Source organism: Bubalus kerabau, chromosome 18 (assembly GCF_029407905.1).
Source record: "Bubalus kerabau isolate K-KA32 ecotype Philippines breed swamp buffalo chromosome 18, PCC_UOA_SB_1v2, whole genome shotgun sequence".
In the NCBI taxonomy this organism is placed as follows: domain Eukaryota; kingdom Metazoa; phylum Chordata; class Mammalia; order Artiodactyla; family Bovidae; genus Bubalus; species Bubalus kerabau.
Window position 1 is genome coordinate 22365508 of NC_073641.1, and position 20579 is coordinate 22386086.

Genomic DNA, 20579 nt, shown 5'->3' on the forward strand with positions numbered 1-20579 from the left:
ATAGGGCCCCTGTGCTGGACAAGGAGGAAGGATGGAGAAGATGGGGTTGGAATTTAGTAATATAGGCACATGATATCATGACAATTATTTGAATGGAGAGTAATAGGAGATATATATATATATATATATATATATATATATATATATATATATTATTTGCTTTGGGAAGAAGTATGAATGCAAATTAAAAACACAAAATTGTATCCTTATAAATTAGTTATTTAAAAAATCACTTCTCTCCAAAAGCAATTAGTTTGTTTGCAGTTTTTGTTTCTCTGACTTCATTTTTTAGAAGACCTCAGAGTTTCTGCACTTTCTGCCCATTCAGAGCTTGTAAAAATGTGTCAAGTATTCTTCTAAAATTTCAAGGCAATGCAAATCCATTCTCCTCCCAAAATTTCTTTGTTCTTATTCCCAGTTATATCCGGTCCCATCACTTCATGGCAAATAGATGGGGAAACAATGGAAACAGTGAGAGACTTTATTTTGGGGGGCTCCAAAATCACTGCAGATAGTTATTGCAGCCATGAAATTAAAAGATGCTTGGTCTTTGGAAGAGAAGCTATGACCAACCTAGATAGCATATTAAAAAGCAGAGACATTACTTTACCAACAAAGGTCCATGCTTTTGGAACTGTGGTGTTGGAGAAGACTCTTGAAAGTCCCTTGGACTGCAAGGATATCCAACCAGTCCATCCTAAAGGAAATCAGTCCTGAATATTCATTGGAAGGACTGATGCTGAAGCTGTAACTCCAGTACTTTGGCCACCTGATGCGAAGAACTGACTCCTTGGAAAAGATCCTGATGCTGGGAAAGATTGAAGGTGGGAGGAGAAGGGGACAACAGAGGATGAGATGGTTGGATGGCATCACCAACTTGATGGACATGAGTTTGAGTAAACTCCGGGAGTTGGTGATGGATGGGGAAGCCTGGCGTGCTGCAGTCCATGGGGTTGCAAAGAGTCGGACATGACTGAGTGACTGAACTGATACTGATATCTTTAATTATTTCTCCTATCCTTCCTAATTCAACATTTTTACATTGAAAACAAATTATAAGATTGTATATGTTAATATATAGAGATTATTGCTATACTATAAATTTGTATTTGGATAAAAATAAAAATCCAAAACATTTCCATATATTGTTATAGGTACATGCATCTATCGGAGATGTCAAAAACACATACAGGAAGAATGATACTAGCTATAGGATAATATTTAGCTCTGGAGCAATTCCCTGCATTCTCCAAACATTCCCAGCAATTTAAGCCAGTGTTCTAAAAATTTAGGGTCATAGAAAAGGCAGAAGGGTGTGTTTTAAACATGAAGATTCCTGGGCTTCAGAAACTTTGATGCAGCATGCCTGGGTTACGGTTGACAGATATGTACTTGAAAAAGAATCCCACAGGATGCAGTTGCAGGTGATATAGAGGACCATCCTAAATTGGAACATGTGAAGCTGGCAGGTAGGTAGAGTAGATGGAAACTCAGGTGAAAGGGTCAGGGTTAAGACAGGATTGGCTGTCATTGGTTTATAGACAGAGTTCATGCCTCGGAAGTGGTTGGGAGTATCTGAGGGAGGGTGCAGAGAGAGAAGAGTGGTGGTCCAAGGATAGAAAGACAAAGTGCAAGAGGGAGAAAGAGAAGTCTCCCTAGGAACAGCCAAGATATGGCTGGAGAGAGCACACCATGATATGATATAGAAGTGAAGATGGCAGAGTTCAAGAAGGAGGTGCCCAGCAGGCCAAATGAAACAAAACCAGGAAAGGGAAGACCTAAAAAATGTTCATCGTTTGTATAGTCTAACTCAGGCACTACAATGGTTGTTCTCAAAAGGTAGTGTTATCACTGTATTTCCAGGCACCTGATGCATTGTAAATATTTGGTAAACTAAACTGAATAATCAAGGGAGGCTGCCATATGAGTTTTAAAGACCTCACCTATAGCTCAGTTCCATTAAGTAACTTCATTAGGAGAAACAAATGTTACATGGATGTAACCATCCACAATGGAGAATTAATTGTAACTAGGTCAATAAAACTCTTATTTTTGTTTTGTTTTGAGCCATCTGCTAAGATGTGGTAATGACATTTAAAAAACAGTACCCAACCTTTGTGTGTGATGCTATTCTGGACAATGTAATTTTACCAGTAATTAAAAATAAAATAAAGCTAAGACCTTCAAAATCTTTAAGCTTAGGTTTTTCCCTTATAAATGATCTTTCATGATCATTTATAGAAATGTATTTAGTCATGAGAAGGAAAAAAACACATTAAAGAAGGTAAATGACTCTCTACAAATGCCTAAGTGCTGGTTGCTAAGACAACTGCTGGGGTTTATTGAATACAGAGCAAAAAAATCAATCAGAAATCATTGGAAGAACTTGCATGGGTACATAAAACATTTCTGCCTCATAATTGCAGGAAATTTCCTACCTCTGTGTACCACATGAAAAGGGTTTGTGTTTGTGTCAGTCAGCAGAATTCCAAGGAAAGTTGCCTTCTTGATGTGTTCTCACCATTTTAATTCCCTTCCATAACATGACCTTCTCAACACCCAAGTAATTTATTAATATTACAGTGGTAAAAAAAAAAAAAAAAAAGTAGCCCATTACCTGCCTCTTTTGTCCCAATGTCACTTAATTCTTGGCTCCCAAGAATGGCTCCCATTCTTCGTTTCTTTGAATCAAACAGTTTTCAGGTTTATGTATAGAAGTCATTTACATCTGTGTAGCAGCTTCTTCCCCCACGTGGCATATGCTTGACTTGTCAAGAAAACACAAGGAGGGAGGGATGGTCTCAGGAAGCTACCCTGCCAATCTCTCCCAGATTTCCTTTCTTTCTCTCTCAGGGAATCTATTATTCTCTATTCCTAGCTTTCTGAGGTGCTAAGACGACTAAGAAAAGATTGCCAAGTTTTTCAGACTTTTGAGTGGAAAACATTGTTAAGTTTATGGAATAGAGAGAAGCCCTACGAATGAAATAAAAGATCAAGGGTAGCCACATACACCAGACATCAGCTGTATGACCTTCTCATAGCAGCTGCAAGAACTTAGTAGGAGGGTTCTTATGGTCATTGGGTGATAGCCTTTAGTCTAATGAGCTCACTAATCTCATAAGGAAATGATCAGTCTCTCAGACTGGACTGTGCATAGTTCATTTATGAGATGCCAAGTAACAGAGTGACCCATTGAGAAGATCTCTGCTTCTCTAATCTGTGCTACCCACTCCCCACAGATTAATCCCAAAGTGCCTCCTTCAGAACAGTGTTTTTCAAATTTTAGTGGGTTGAGGCACGTTAGTGGATCCTAGCATATATTTAGTGAGTTGAAACATGAAAAGAAAAAAGATGAAAAATAATAGAAAAGAGGATAGCATCAGAACAAATATCATCTAATAAGGGTAAATGTGTATTGTGAAACTTTCATTTCATTCTCTTCTTATGTAGGTATGCACTGGATTGCTAGATTGGATACATTTCTGGTTCTGACCAGAAAGGTTAGAAAGCCAGACTCGTCCTTGCTGAGAATTCCTCAGTGATCTCTTTTGTATACAAAAAAAAAAAAAGAAAAAATTCCAACTCCTTTACTCAAAGGCTGGAATTGTCCCCCAAATCCACTGTACTTCCATAACATTATGCTGGGTTCCAACTTTTTCACTCATTGTCCTCCCAGTGTACCTCTCAGGATCCTTACTCCACTGTGCCCTTTATTCATAATGTTTCTTCTCCTCTTAATGGCTTTCATATTCTACTCTCCTTTTGGAACCATTCGAAACTTATCTTTTCATTTAACCATACGATTGCTAGTTCCTTTCATCACTCACCTCTTCCTGGCTGTTCTGCTCATTTCCATATATTCTCTCTCTGTTCCCTCTGCATTGCTCTTTATCCATCTCCCATCCCACTTCATTCCCACACCTCCTGCCGACAACCTGTGTCTGCCTCATTCCCTCTGTTGCTTTCCTCTTAGCATGCACCTCCAGCTTATCATATCCTCATTATCCTATTTTATTGTTGTTTATAATTCCTGCTCTCTTGTGTATATTTCTGTCTCCCCACTTGACTGAAAGCAACTGGAGCCTGTGAACTTGAACTGTGGATCATAGTTTTTCCGTATCCCTTATAATGTCTGGCATGGTGCAGGATATATAGCACGTGCTCAGTAAAAAAAAAAAAAAAAAAAAAGCCTTGACTTAATAAATCAGTCATGGCCATTGAAGCCTCTCCTCTTATGCAGTGGCCCCTGCCAGAGTCACCCCCAGCCATGACCTCCTCCACACCCCTTCCCCAACCCTACAAGGCGGGCTTGTGTGCTGTGGGCCAGACTCAGGAGCAGATGCTTATAGGTGGCTCCCATACACACAGCTGAGCCCCAGGAGCCATGCAACTAAGGAAGAAGAGATGAAATCTTTCCTCACGGCTACACAAACAATGGATTTACAGCCCAGCAACTGGCTTTGTACACTCAGCACCTGCAGAATGTCTGAATGGACAATGAATGCTCCTGCAGCTGAGACAGGTCTAGCTTTAGCAGCTGTGGACTTTACAGGCATGTACATATGGATGTTGGACCAGGCCAAAGTCTGAGCTGCCCCCTTAGCACCCATAGTGAGTCCAGATCTATGATTACTGCAATCCTGGGACCTGACTTCAGGGGATCTATGCTGCTGGCTTGGTGAAAACAATGCTCAAGAAATATCCAGGTGGCTCAGTGAGTAAAGAATCCACTTGCAGTACAAGAGACATGTATTCGATCCCTGGATTGGGAAGATCCCCTGGAGAAGGAAGTTGCAACCCACTACAGTGTTCTTGCCTGGAGAAGCCCATGGACAAGAGGAGCCTGGTGGGCTACAGTCCAAGGGGTTGCAAAGAGTTGGACATGACTGAAGTGACTTAGCATGCACGCAAGAAACACCAGGGCCAACTGCCGGCATACAGATAGTGAAGGTGGGAATGAGAGCGCTATCAATAACAGTACAATCTGAGAGCCTGCACAACAGATGAAAAGTGACACAGGAGCACACCTGCACGTGAGCAGCTCAAGAGGAGGAACACTCAGTGGCTTCTGTCCCAGCAGGAGTGCTCCAACCTCACCTAACTCACATCACAGATCAGAAACACAGCCAAGAAACAGATTTGGGAGCTGCTACTCCAAGAACTAGGGAGCAGATCCTGTACAACCATAGAACAATATCCAGTGCAGGCTCTGGTCACCGCAACATCCATCATACCCCCTATCAAGGGGATAATGGACAGCATACACTGAAGAAGAGGTGGCAGACATCTATACTAAAAGCAGCCTTAGCACCAGGAAAAAAAACCCCACACAGGCTACACAGAAATGTCCCTACATAAAAACAGCCCTCCAAGACACAATCTGAGGGTCTGTCATTTGAAAGAAGAACCCCCAGAGCATTTAACCTTGGAGACGAGCAGAGGTGAGTGCAGGAGCTCCATAGGGCTGAGGAAAATGGAGTCCACTCTTAGAGGGCACACACAAGGTCTCATTCACTGGGACCAGCAAAAAGAAGTGCGTACATAGTAACCTGGATGAGACCTACCTAGGGGTCCTGGAGGGTCTCCTGGGAGGTGAGGGTCGGCTGTAGCTTACTGTGGGGGCAAGGAGACTGGAACTGGAGACCCCAGGGAATACTGATCAGTGTGAGCTCTCGAGAAGGTCCCAATTTTTGCACCAAGACCCAGCCCAACCCAGCAACCTACAGCCCCCAGTGCTGGAAAGACTCAAGCCCAATAAAGTAGATAGGAACATAGTGTTACCCATCAGGAGACAGGCTGCCTAAAAGTTGCACTGAGCTCACAGCCATCTCAAATCACACCCCCTGATACCCCCTTCCCCCACAGAGGAACAAGACCTAGCTCCACTCACCGGGGGCAGGTGCCAGTCCCTCCCACCAGGACACCTACCTCACCCCAGGACCAGCCCCAGGACCAACCCCTCATCTGCCAGGGGCCAGACACCAGAAGCAAGAGGAATTGTGATCCTGCAGTCTGTGGAAAGGAAACCACAAACACAGAAAGACAGAAACACAGAAAACAGAGAAATGTGTGCAGATGAAGCAACAAAAATTAAAACCCAAAATAACAACCAAAGGAAGAGAAGATAGCAATCTACCTGAAAAATAATTCAGAGTAATAATGGTAAATATGATTCAAAATCTGAGAAAAAGAATGGAGGCACAGGCCAAGAAGATACCAGAAATGTTTTAAAAAGAGAAGATTTAAAGAACAAACAGAGGTGAACAACATAATAACTTAAAAATTACCCTAGAAAGAATCAATAGAATAACTGAGGCAGAAGAACGGTAAGTGAGCTGGAAGACAGAATGGTGGACTCACTGCCACAGAGCAGAATAGAGACAAAAGAATGAAAAGAAATGAGGACAGTTACAGAAACCTCTAGGGAGGGAGAGTGTGAGTGTGAGTGTGTGTGTGTAACTGACTCACTTTGCTATACACCTGAAACTAACACAACATTGTAAATCAACTATACTGCAATAAAAATTATTTTTTAAAAACTCAGTCATGATCCCCTCCTTTGTACCAAAATTCTACCCTACTGACTCCAACATTTTTTCCCTAAAGTCTTTTACATTTGAATTGGCTTTTCCATTTCTCAAGTTTTTCCGTCTCTCTCATCTCAGTCGCTTTTATCTACAAAGACTTAATAAAGTAGGCATGAGTCACGATGCTCATTCTTAAAAGACGAGGACATTGAGCCTCAAAGAGGTCTGTAACTGTGACACAGATGGCCACCAGTGTACTTAGAACCAAAACCGAATGCAACCTATTCTGTGCCTGTTATCCGCCCTCCTCCAATGGAAACTTGAAAACAACAATCACGTTGAATAATAATGTGCTCTCAGTGTAAAGCGTTGTATGTAGAGGAAAAGCCCCAAAGAAATAGCAAACAAGGCATATCCTGTTTTATGCAATGAGAGTCGGAACACCATGTTCTAGATCCAAATGCTGGCTGTCTATTTTGCTTCTGTAATTGTGCTTGTATTCTAAGGATGCCACAGAAAGGGGGAGAAAATCCACGTACTCCTAACAGATACTGTGTTGGCTTCCACTGTCGGGTTGACAGTCTTTTCATTTAATTCATCTTAGCAATTAGCTGGGACTCTGTTCTGTGTTACAAGTGATTAACATGTTCTTTTAATGTTAATTTAATAATGTGTTTCTTACCAAGCTGTTCTCCTAAATGCTGGCCCCTCTCGGTTGAGATGACTCGCTCATCTTCCATGTCACATTTATTCCCAACCAGGATAACCTGGGCATTATCCCACGAGTATGTTTTGATTTGAGTTGACCTAAAAAGGAAAAAAGAAAAGGCAAAAAACTGGTCAGAGGAAAGTGTAACAGCATAAAATGAAGGAGAAGAAATATATCCCACAGATGATGGTAACAGCAAAAGATGAAGCCCAAATGCCTGACATTTAGAATTAATTAGTTCAGTGCAAGTCTACCCTTCAGATACTCATTTGGGATCACATGAGTCAAAAATCAGGGGACCTATGGTGGTGTACTGAGAATTCTTCTGGATTTGATGAGGTTAATATTACTACTGCTTCTTCCTTCTCTTCTACTCCACATTCCACAGTACTTTTATAATGGAATGAGTGGCCAACCATCCCAGTTTGCCCAAGATGTTCCCAGTTTTAGCAGTAAAAGTCCTTTGTCCCAAGAAACCCTTTACTTCCAAGAAACCTGAGGTGGCTGGTCACTACAGTCCATCACAGGAAAACCTCATTTTACCATGTTACAATCACAACTTAAAGAGCTAAGACAATTCGGTTAGGAAATATGGGGCCAATTATAATATTAAAAAAAACAGATTATAAGAATTAATATTCTCATGCCTTACATTTTTCAGAGAAAAATGCCAGGTTTGTTAATATCACAATTACAATACAATGAGCTAGTGTTTTAAGTTACCATAAACAGGATGGCTAGAATTCAGAATAAGCTTCCAGTACGGATCATAAGGCTCATAACCAACTTTGGAGTTCCATACTTAGATGATAATTATAATAGTTAATAGTTACAGGTACTGTTTCAAACTCTTTATGAATGTTAACTTAATCCTTAGAGTAACTCAATGGAGATACCATTATGATCTCCAGTTTATAGTTGAGGAAAATGAGGTATAGAGAGGTTAAAAAATTTGCTCAAGACAACTCAGCTAGTAAAGTGGTAAATATGGAAATCAAACCCAGGCAGCATAGTTCTTAAACGCACATCAGTACTACTCATTAAAAGTCTGAGAAGTTAAGTTCTGGTGTATTTGCTGTCATTTCAGAACAGAAGCTGAAAGGAAGCCATGTTCTTTAATCCTCCCTTTTTATTGGCCACGTTCTTATTTGATAACAATTCAAGATAGGTGGGAAAGACACATCACCCAGTGGGTGGTCAAGAGAGAGATCGAAAACCTAAAAAAATGTTGAAAGTTTAATGAAGGGATTTGTAAAGTGTCAAAAAGAGAAGCTTGGTGTGTTCTTACTAGCAACTGTCAAATCCTTCAGGATTTTAAAATAGAAAATAGTGGTGAGCTGTTCTCAACTTGAAGAGAGAACGAAAGCCAATAGCTTGAAACTGTAGCAGGAGAGCTTTCAAGGAGATGTCATCACTATTTCTCCCTTCCAAGAAGAAAGGAGAGAGCGAAGAGGCAGACAGGGTCTGATTTCAGAGTACTTCCCTGAACCAAGTACAAGTTTTCAAATGAGATTAAAATATCTGGTGAAAGATACCTTTGGTTCCATGTGAGCATCTCAAGGTGCAACATATTTTATCAGAAAAATCCAGGGATTTTTAATTTCTGATTCTGACACCTAAGTTAATAATATATTCCTCTAGCAACAGTGACATTCAACATGTATCTATCAACTGGGAAAATAAACGCAGACATTCAAAACCTAAACTTTTTCACTTACCTCATCTTATATAAGTGTGGAGTATATGAAAAATGAATTAAGAGTAAATTAAGGTGTAAAAAATATTTTATACCTGGACACATCTTAAATCTCAAGTGGTAACATAACTGTACAAAGAAATTTCAAAGGTTCTTTGAAAGGAACTCTAATCACATTTCTTTAGGTAATTAAAAAAAAGAAAAATTATCCCTTTGCTCATATAGTTCTTATTAGCCAAGGCTTGGCCTATGCCTAGAAAGGGCCTAGGTTGAGAGCCCCTCTGTTAATGGGGAAAGTTCTTATCTTGGCACACAGCTAGAAATAAAATACACAGAATGAGGTTAAGGAGAGCAGTCTCAGGAGAATGTCCTACTTGCAGAAGGGGTGGGGGCTGGTGTGTAAATGGCACAGCCTGCTGAATTTACCAAGGGCGAAGGCTTGCCTGAAAAAATTCAGCCCGGGATAGGGGTGCACTTTTGTGAAGGTTAAAAAAACAAAAGACACGAGCTGATTTTTACTGTTTAACCAGGTTAAAAAAACAAACAAACAAAAAACTTCCCTTGTGGCTCAGATGGCAAAAGTGTCTCCCTACAATGCAGGAGACCTGGGTTCGATCCCCGGGTCGGGAAGATCCCCTGGAGAAGGAAATGGCAACCCACTCCAGTGTTCTTGCCTGAAAAATCCCATGGACAGAGGAGCCTGGTAGGCTACAGTCCATGGGGTCGCAAAGAGTTGCACACGACTGAGTGACTTCACTTTCTTTCACTTGACCAAGTTATGGAATGCTTGCTTTTCCCATTAAATATGTCTGTAGTTCTGCTAACATAATAACTCATGGAGGTCTTAGGATGCCACAGTGATAGACTATACATCTATTCATGCACAATATTCCCTGTTTATACTATATATATATAGTATATATATATGTGTGTGTGTATAATTTGGGGAGGCCATGATTACATCAAACATACCCCTTTCTGTTTGTTCTTATATGAGAAATACTTCACTGTAACCTCTGCAATGTCTTAAATTGACAAGGAAATAATTTAAAATAAACATTTTCTATAATTACCAAGGAATTCTACAGAACCATTATCTTAAAAGCTTAAAGAGCCATTGGAGACCATTTCTCTTTTTAATCAAGTAATAATTATGGTCTGGGCTATCTGTGCTGAGGTGAACAAAACATTAATTTGCCATCAGAGCTGTTTAGTCGAGTAAGATTTGTTTCTGACTAGTTTGGACTTCCTGACAATGCCCACCATCAACAGGGTTCAGTTCAGTTCAGTTGCTCAGTGTCCAACTCTTTGTGACTGCATGGACTGCAGCACGCCAGGCCTCCCTGCCCATCACCAACTCCTGGAGTCTACCCAAACTCATGTCCATCGAGTCGGTAATGCCATCCAACCATCTCATTCTCTGTCGTCCCCTTCTCCTCCTGCCTTTAATCTTGCCCAGCATCAGGGTCTTTTCCAATGAATCAGTTTGCATCAGGTGGCCAAAGTATTGGAGTTTCAGCTTCAGCATCGTCCTTCCAATGAACACTTGGGACTGATCTCCTTTAGGATGGACTGGTTGGATCTCTTTGCAGTCCAAGGGACTCGCAAGAGTCTTCCCCAACACCACAGTTCAAAAACATCAATTCTTCGGTGCTTAGCTTTCTTCACAGTCCAACTCTCACATCCATACATGACCACTGGAAAAACCATAGCCTTGACTAGACAGACCTTTGTTGGCAAAGTAATGCCTCTGCTTTTTAATATGCTGTCTAGGTTGGTCATAACTTTCCTGCCAAGGAGTAAGTGTCTTTTAGTTTCATGGCTGCAGTCACCATCTGCAGTGATTTTGGAGCCCAAAAAAATAAAGTCTGACACTGTTTCCACTGTTTCCCCATCTATTTGCCATGAAGTCGTGGGACCGGATGCCATGATCTTCTTTTTCTGAATGTTGAGCTTTAAGCCAACTTTCTCACTCTCCTCTTTCACTTTCATCAAGAGGCTATGTAGTTCTTCGCTTTCTGCCATAAGGGTGGTGTCATCTGCTTATCTGAGGTTACTGATATTTCTCCCATGGCAATCCTGATTCCAGCTTGTGCTTACTCCAGCCCACAGAGTAGCTTTAGGCAAAGTCCAGTCACCAGCTACAGGGGATCAGAACCATACTGACTGATTCATAAACTACCACATATCATAGAATCTAAGCAGCATGGATTATAAGATAAACATTATTTAATGAATGGCCCAGAACAAAAAGAAGCAGCCAATGAAACTATGATACAATGCTTTAATAATAGTCCTGCTAGACAAACTTGTCACTCACATCAGCGTCTTGTTACTTTGAAAATTTTTTTCATGTATTCTGAGGGATTTAGTAAATTTTTCTATCTTTAGTTGCTTTGTTCATGATACTTTGTTTATGAGAGATGACCATCCCATGACTGTTTAATAAGAAAGGTCAACATATCCTTTTGCTTGTGGGTATCTTCCCTTAAGACCTGTAGAGCACTAGATTGTTGCTTTACAGGAAAATATGAAATGATAGTCATTACTCCAAAGTGAGTATTTGCATTCCTAGTATAAAACTGATACCCCTTCTTTCATACACAATAACTTTCTACCCACGTCCTAATAATCCCACCACTCAGTTGGCAATATACACAACTATGACCAAGTTAGCACACGTGTAGGCAGTGGAATCTATTTTTCATAAAGCATCAGCAATTATAATAAGCCATTAATTACAAGACACATCCCGATTTCAGATGTGTTAAAATATGAATAGTTCTGCGTCTTACATTCTGTAACGCACTGTTGTTTTCTCAGTATTTCTTTTATGAAGACCTAGGTTGAAATAAGAGCTTGTATCATTCCTTTAGCTCAGGAAAACATGGAGATGAGAAAATATAAACCCCATGAGCTGAGAAAGCCCCAGAGCTGTATTTCATCTAGAGAATAATATGAATTAAGGTCAGAAGAATGTGGGGATGATAATCCAGTCCCCATGCCTTCCAACTCAGAATCCTAACAGTTTATTCAGTTTATTTAAAAGAAGGCACTAATACTAAGTGGATATAGGAAAGTCACACTGTATTCTTTAGCTTCAGCATCTTCACCTATAAAATGAGGCTACCACATTTTGCATTTACTTTCTGGGGCTGTTGTAAGACAAATGTGGTTGAGGTAGGATCATGCTCTACTTTCTAAGTTGCAAACGTCTTTTTACAAATATAAAACACTGTTAGTCCCAGCTTGGGCAGTCAGTTCTTTTTCTTTCTAAATCCACCTCAACTCATCCCTTATAATTTCTATCATCTAAACAATAATTTGACTTTTCTTAATTGAAGAAAAGTTGTCTTGTCTTTCCTCATCTCAAATCTTGTCTCCAGTTCGTATCTTGAGGCTGAGGTCCTAGACAAATACATTTCTAACTGGCAGTAAACAGTCTTTTTTGGTGTGTCTGTTAGGAGCATGACACATGTCTATTTAGTGAATTATTCTTTCATGTGAAATTTCTGTGTATCTACTTTTTCAGTCATTTACTGTATTTTGCAAAATTTCTTATTTGGGAATGGGTTTTTATCACCTCATTAGGGACTGTCTTATTTCCTTGTCTATTAGAGAGACAGTTTTAAAGAAAGTGGCTGTCACAAAATAATATACATGTGAAAAGATGATTTATTTCTGAATCGCTGCAAAAGATCCTTTGGGGTTTACTGTTAATCTCAGCAAGATTAATGGACTCAAAAGCAATATGCTGGTCACCATGGTTACCTGACAAATGGCAATTAACTCAGACCTTACCAGTAACCAGATGATGGTTACTATATTAAAAAAAAAAATCTGTTATCTATCTTTAAGTTAAAAACAAAACAATAACCCCTCTCTATATATTGTCTTATTTTTATATGTTTTCTCTATATATATGTAGAAAAAGAGGATTTGGGGTTTTTTTCCTTTTGTTTTATATTATCAGGCAGAGGGAGATGAGATTTTCATATTTTACACATAAATGACTGAACGCTGCACAGAATAAAATAATTTAGGAGAGTTATAAACAAAGAAACCAAATTCCTATAATATCTCTATTTCATCTCCTTTGTTCTGCGTGTATAAATAATTTCCTATGAGTTCAATCTGTTTTCATAAAGAAGAGACTCTTATTAGTCATAATGTTCTGAAAAACACTCCACAGAATGTGCCTCAGTAATCCAAAAAGCAGTTATCGCGTAGGGTCTGAGAACATGTTCAGCTCTTTCCTCGCAGTGAATCTCAGCCAGACCTTAACAGCAGCCCTGTCCTTCATTCTGGCAGCTCAGAGTTCCCCTCAGCATTCATTTCCCTTATTCTCCTCAACATTTAGGAGCCTCAGCCTTCCACATCTCAGCAGACTTCAAATTGTTATGGAATTTCCCAGTCTGCTACTGCTCATCACATAGAATTGTCCCTTCTGTTACATTCCCACTAACTTAATCACTTATTTATCCACTTATTCTCAACCTTGGAGAGCTGTTAAAAATTACTTCAACCTGGAACAATTAAATCAGAACCTTTAGGGACATTGTCATAGGCATTTAAAAAATAATCTCTCCAGGTGATTTCTGTGTATGACTGTATGGCTCTCCTCCCATACCTGCTTTAGTTTTTAAAATAATCTGTTTCTTTACTTCCCATCTAATACCTAAAGTGTTTGCAGGTGGTTTACAGAGGTACATACAGCAATACAAGGTATATACAAAATAAATTTTAAAATGAGTAAGTGGCAGTAAGGAAACAAAAACAGGAACATGATAAAACTTAATGATTTATGTATGCTGTAAAAGTTAAGTGGTAGTTTAAGAAGTCAAGTCAGGCTTTGCATATGTACATTAACTCCTTTAAGGAGTTATAAAAGTAAATGCTAAAAAAGCACCTTCAAATAAATTTTCTCCAATATTTTTATAAAGAAATGGGTTTATAGTTTTTGATAAGATTGCTATATTCTCATTAAATATTCTAATAAGAGAAAAAGCTAAAGCAAAAATAAAAATTATCAGAAATCTCACTACCCCCAGATAATCACCACTAACATCTTGGTGAAAATCCTAGAGTACACTGTAGTACTGAACTCACTGAGTCATGACCTCCTTCCTTGGAGGTAGGTTCTTTTTCCCTGCACCTCCCTGGCTTTGGACTGGGCCAAGCACATTGCTTTGGTCAATGGAATATGAGGAGATTTGATGTGAGCCACTGGTGAGCAAGAGGCACAGAGGCCTTGTGAGTTTCATCAGCCCTCTTGTATTCTTGACAGAGTGTGGTCCACTGGAGAAGGGAATAGCAAACCACTTCAGTATTCTTGCCTTGAGAACCCCATGAACAGTATGAAAAGGCAAAATGATAGGATACTGAAAGAGGAACTCCCCAGGTCATAGGTGCCTAATATGCTACTGGAGATCAGTGGAGAAATAACTCCAGAAAGAATGAAGGGATGGAGTCAAAGCAAAAAGAATACCCAGCTGTGGATGTAACTGGTGATAGAAGCAAGGTCCGATGCTGTAAAGAGCAATATTGCATAGGAACCTGGAATGTCAGGTCCATGAATCAAGGCAAACTGGAAGTGGTCAAACACGACATGGCAAGAGTGAATGTCGACATTCTAGGAATCAGCAAACTAAAATGGACTGGAATGGGTGAATTTAACTCAGATGACCATTATATCTACTACTGTGGGCAGGAATCCCTCAAAAGAAATGGAGTAGCCATCATGGTCAACAGAAGAGTCCGAAATGCAGTACTTGGATGCAATCTCAAAAACGACGGAATGATCTCTGTTTGTTTCCAAGGCAAACCATTCAATATCACAGTAATCCAAGTCTATACCCCAACCAGTAACGCTGAAGAAACTGAAGTTGAACAGTTCTATGAAGACCTACAAGACCTTTTAGAACTAACACCCAAAAAAGATGTCCTTTTCATTATAGGGGACTGGAATGCAAAAGTAGGAAGTCAAGAAACACCTGCAGTAACAGGCAAATTTGGCCTTGGAATACGGAATGAAGCAGGGCAAAGACTAATAGAGTTTTGCCAAGAAAATGCACTGGTCATAACAAACACCCTCTTCCAACAACACAAGAGAAGACTCTATACATGGACATCACCAGATGGTCAACACCGAAATCAGATTGATTATATTCTTTGCAGCCAAAGATGGAGAAGCTCTATACAGTCAGCAAAAACAAGACCAGGAGCTGACTGTGGCTCAGACCATGAACTCCTTATTGCCAAATTCAGAGTTAAATTGAAGAAAGTAGGGAAAACCACTAGATCATTCAGGTATGACCTAAATCAAATCCCTTATGATTATACAGTGGAAGTGAGAAATAGATTTAAGGGCCCAGATCTGATAGATAGAGTGCCTGATGAACTATGGAATGAGGTTCGTGACATTGTACAGGAGACAGGGATCAAGACCATCCCCATGGAAAAGAAATGCAAAAAAGCAAAATGGCTGTCTGGGGAGGCCTTACAAATAGCTGTGAAGAGAAGAGAAGTGAAAAGCAAAGGAGAAAAGGAAAGATATAAACATCTGAATGCAGAGTTCCAAAGAATAGCAAGAAGAGATAAGAAAGCCTTCTTCAGCGATCTGTGCAAAGAAATAGAGGAAAACAACAGAATGGGAAAGACTAGAGATCTCTTCAAGAAAATTAGAGATACCAAGGGAACATTTCATGCAAAGACGGGCTCGATAAAGGACAGAAATGGTATGGACCTAACAGAAGCAGAAGATATTAAGAAGAGATGGCAAGAATACACAGAAGAACTATACAAAAATATCCTTACGACCCAGATAATCACGATGGTGTGATCACTCACCTAGAGCCAGACATCCTGGAATGTGAAGTCAAGTGGGCCTTAGAAAGCATCACTAGGAACAAAGCTAGTGGAGGTGACGGAATTCCAGTTGAGCTGTTTCAAATCCTGAAAGATGATGCTGTGAAAGGGCTGCACTCAATACGCCAGCAAATTTGGAAAACTCAGCAGTGGCCACAGGACTGGAAAAGGTCAGTTTTCATTCCAATGCCAAAGAAAGGCAATGCCAAAGAATGCTCAAACTACCGCACAACCACACTCATTTCACACGCTAGTAAAGTAATGCTCAAAATTCTCCAAGCCAGGCTTCAGCAATACGTGAACCGTGAACTTCCTGATGTTCAAGCTGGCTTTAGAAAAGGCAGAGGAACCAGAGATCAAATTGCCAACATCCGCTGGATCATCGAAAAAGCAAGCGAGTTCCAGAAAAACATCTACTTCTGCTTTATTGACTGCCAAAGCCTTTGACTGTGTGGATCACAATCAACTATGGAAAATTCTGAAAGAGATGGGAATACCAGACCACCTGATCTGCCTCTTGAGAAATCTGTATGCAGGTCAGGAAGCAACACTTAGAACTGGATATGGAACAACAGACTGGTTCCAAATAGGAAAAGGAGTACGTCAAGGCTGTATATTGTCACCCTGCTTATTTAACTTCTATGCAGAGTACATCATGAGAAACGCTGGACTGGAAGAAACACAAGCTGGAATCAAGATTGCCAGGAGAAATATCAATAACCTCAGATATGCAGATGACACCACCCTTATGGCAGAAAGTTAAGAGGAACTCAAATGCCTCTTGATGAAAGTGAAAGTGGAGAGTGAAAAAGTTGGCTTAAAGCTCAACATTCAGAAAAAGAAGATCATGGCATCCGGTCCCATCACTTCATGGGAAATAGATGGGGAAACAGTTGAAACAGTGTCAGACTTTATTCTTCTGGGCTCCAAAATCACTGCAGATGGTGAGTGCAGCCATGAAATTAAAAGACGCTTACTTCTTGGAAGGAAAGTTATGACCAACCTAGATAGCATTTTCAAAAGCAGAGACATTACTTTGCCAACAAAGGTTCGTCTAGTCAAGGCTATGGTTTTTCCTGTGGTCATGTGTGGATGTGAGAGTTGGACTGTGAAGAAGGCTGAGCGCCGAAGAATTGATGCTTTTGAACTGTGGTGTTGGAGAAGACTCTTGAGAGTCCCTTGGACTGCAAGGAGATCCAACCAGTCCATTCTGAAGGAGATCAGCCCTGGGATTTCTGTGGAAGGAATGATGCTAAAGCTGAAACTCCAGTACTTTGGCCAACTGATGTGAAGAGTTGACTCATTGGAAAAGACTGATGCTGGGAGGGATTGGGGGCAGGAGGAGAAGGGGACGACAGAGGATGAGATGGTGGATGGCATCACTGACTCGATGGACGTGAGTCTGAGTGAACTCTGGGAGTTGGTGATGGACAGGGAGGCCTGTCGTGCTTCGATTCATGGGGTCGCAAAGAGTCGGAGACGACTGAGCGACTGAACTGTACTGAACTTGTATTCTTGCTCTTCATTGTGGCAGGAACCCATCCTAGGAAGGGGGCTTCTCTGCTAGCCTGTCACAGGAGGGAGAAGCCAGGAGCAGCCCAGCTGAGTTCCACAGAGATCAGCATATTTCAGCCAAACCTAGAAGAGCCCATCATTCCTTTCCAAGTCCATCTTTTGCTCCCTACCCTCGTCCCAACTTTGATACAGCCTTATTAATTTCTTTGAAATTTTCAAACATGCTACAGTTTCCAACAAGTAGGAGCTATCACTATGGATGGCTCTAGATTTTGCAAGGCCTAAAACTAATAAAAATGTGAGGTCCGATTTAAGGGGAAAAATGCAAATTAGAAATATGGATGGTCAGAATGACCATCTTTAAAAAGTCTGTAAATAGCAAATGCTAGAGAGGGTGTGGAGAAAAGGAAAACTGTTCACACCGTTGGTGGGAATGTAAATTGATGCAGCCACTATGGATAATAGTATGGATATTCCTCAAAAAACTAAAAATAGATTTGCCATATGATCCAGCAATACCCTGACAAAACTGTAACTCGAAAAAGTACATGCATCATTATGTTCACAGCAGCACTATTTACAATAGCTAAGGCGTGGAAACACCTAAATGTCCATTGTCAGATGAATGGATGGAATGGAATACTACTCAGCCATAAAAGGAACAAAATAATGCCATTTGCAGCAACATGGATGGACCTAGAGATTATCATACCAAGAGAAGCCAGAAAGAGAAAGACAAAATACCTCATGATACCATTTATCTACATTTATAATGTAGATACAATTATCTACATTTATATGTAGAATCTAAAATGTTACACAAATGACATTATTTATGAAACAGAATCAGACCCACAGATTTAGAGAACAGACTTACGGTTGCCAAGGGGGAGTGAAGTGGGGAAGGGAAGGGCTGGGAGTTTGGGATTAGCAGATACAAACTATTACATGTAGAATGGATAGATAGCAGGTCCTACTGTGGAGCACATGGAAATGTATTCAATATTCTGTGAATATGGGTAAGCCATAGTGGAAAAGAAAAAGCAAGAATTACAGATTTAGGTACAGGGCAATCTGTAGCAGATGCTGTTGGTTCTCTGCTCATATTCCCCAGGCCTTGCCACTTCTTTGCTTGCTAGCTCACTTCCAACTGCCAGTGTCTGCAGCTCTTTGCTTTAAAATCTTCTCTGAAGCAAGGGAAGACCACTCTGCCCGCCAGGGAAAGTCAGATGTAACAGAGAAAGAGCACGCCCCAGGAACAGGCCTCAGCCAAGTGACAGACAGGAACTGGTGTCTAACTAGTGCGCGTCCCTTGCTCCTCAGGCTGCTGCCACACCAATTCCCAGATTTTCAAGCATAATGGTAGAAACACCATTTACTGGTGGCCTTCCCATCCCCAGCTCACTTTCCCACTAAGAAAGTACTGTTTCTTACACTTTCTGAGTAAAAAAACTATTGTATACAAATTCCCCTCTCCAAGCCTGCTTCGGGAGGAACCCCAACTAAGACGCTTGGAAGACGCTTGTCCAGGTAAGGGGCCAAAGCTTCTGGCAAGGTTCTGGAGTTGGCAGTACTGGCTTGTAAGTGCTGATTATGAAATATCTAGAACTTCTGTGGGTTGGTTTTTAAACCTTACCTCTGACAATGACTATGATGGGTGCATTTATACCATGGAAATTGGTGAATTAAATCAGAAGTTTTTCTTAGTTTTTGCTTTTACTTTTTTCTAAGAATCTGTTTACTGGCACACCATAGAATTTAAGCTTCCTTATTTTTGCAAGAAATCCACCTGTTGCTATCACACGTGCCGCTGTCTAAAACACACTTACAGCCCCTGTGTCAGGCTCTGTCGTCCTCTTCCATCTTGTCTCAGCACACAGCCTCTCTGGATTAGGCGCCCGTCACACGGGGACCCCACCCCCTATTTCTCACTCACTAGGACCTTCTCCTTGCCTGTATCCCTCCTAGACCACAATGGGCAGGGTCCCTGACTGTTCTGTTCACCACTGAGCATTCAGGAAAATGTGTGGCACATAGAGAGGTCTCAGACAGTAACTGTAAATCCATGGTCAAATGAATGAGTGAATGATAGACCGAATGTGGCAAAAATGCCTAAGAAATCCAGTAAGTTCAGAATATCAGCACAGAATAAAAACAGCACAGGAGGAGAATCACCACTCTATGTGATGCCAGTGTCCCCTGCCCCCCATCCCTTCCAGGACTCAGTGCTGGCAGAGTTCTTCCACGGTCTGTGCCATCCTGACTGTGGAACGGAAAGCAAGTGTCAGCCCCTCCACAGTCATCTGTGTGATAGCTGTTCATTCCAGCCTGCAGAAATCATGGTGTCCTTTCTGCTCTACACCAAGAGTCAGGATGAGGATGCTCAGGGAGTAACTTAGCACTTCAGCACCATGGAGTGGTTGCCTTGGAGGGCCCTAGTCCAGCTCCTTCATTTGATAGATGACAAGGCTGAGACTCGAGACGTGGAGTGACATCCTAATGGGGATGAAGCAGTTACGAGGGGGCTGATGAGAGTCTGCATGCCAAGACTCTCCATGCCTCCTCTTCTACAACATGCTGTCCACTTCCACAGGGAAAAGCAGTGACTGCATTCTACTGATTAGGAAGAGGCTCATAGGCTAAACACTTGATCACTTTTAAAAAGAAGAAATAATATGTCTCCCAAGGAACCAAAATACTTCAAAGGAGTATATCATATGTTACCATTTGTATGTGGACTGTAATTTTTAAAAAAAAAAAAAACATGATACAAATGAATTGATTTCAAAACAGAAATAGACACACAGATATAGCAAACAAACTATGGGTGCCAAAGGCGAATTGCGGGGGTGAGGGATGAATCAGGAATTTGGGATTAACATACACATGCTACTATATATAAAATAGATAACCAACGAGGACCTACTGTACAGCACAGCGAACTCAACTACAACCTATATGAGGAGAAAAGCCTGAAAAAGAATGAATATATGTTTAACTGAATCACTTTCCTGTCCACTGGAAACTAAGAAATACTATAATTTAAAAAATATGTTTCACACACAACAAGCACATACACACAAGTGCATTCCAACCTTTTTCCTGGTACATATAAAACAATAACATTTGTAGGAAGCAGTAGGGGAATATGGAGAAGTATAAGATTTGGCAAAACATCCCTTCAGGTTCTCTATACTTAATAATTATGAGATAAATGAAATCACAGAATAGAGGAATATATTAAACAAATAAAAGGTTAACCATG

General features: G+C 40.6%; 1 protein-coding gene across 8 annotated transcripts in view; it reads right to left on the bottom strand.

Annotated features, from left to right (window-relative positions):
* Positions 1-20579, bottom strand: part of RAB3C (RAB3C, member RAS oncogene family) — a 296374-nt gene that overhangs the window by 25380 nt on the left and 250415 nt on the right. For 6 of the 8 annotated variants that reach the window (XM_055555153.1, XM_055555150.1, XM_055555151.1 and 3 more), the window contains exon 4: positions 7210-7334. In XM_055555153.1, the coding sequence (XP_055411128.1) occupies positions 7210-7334 (125 nt within the window). Of the gene's footprint in view, positions 1-509; positions 809-2308; positions 2768-7209; positions 7335-20579 lie in introns of those variants that run through there. The other 2 variants (XM_055555154.1, XM_055555156.1) reach the window with 2 other exon arrangements.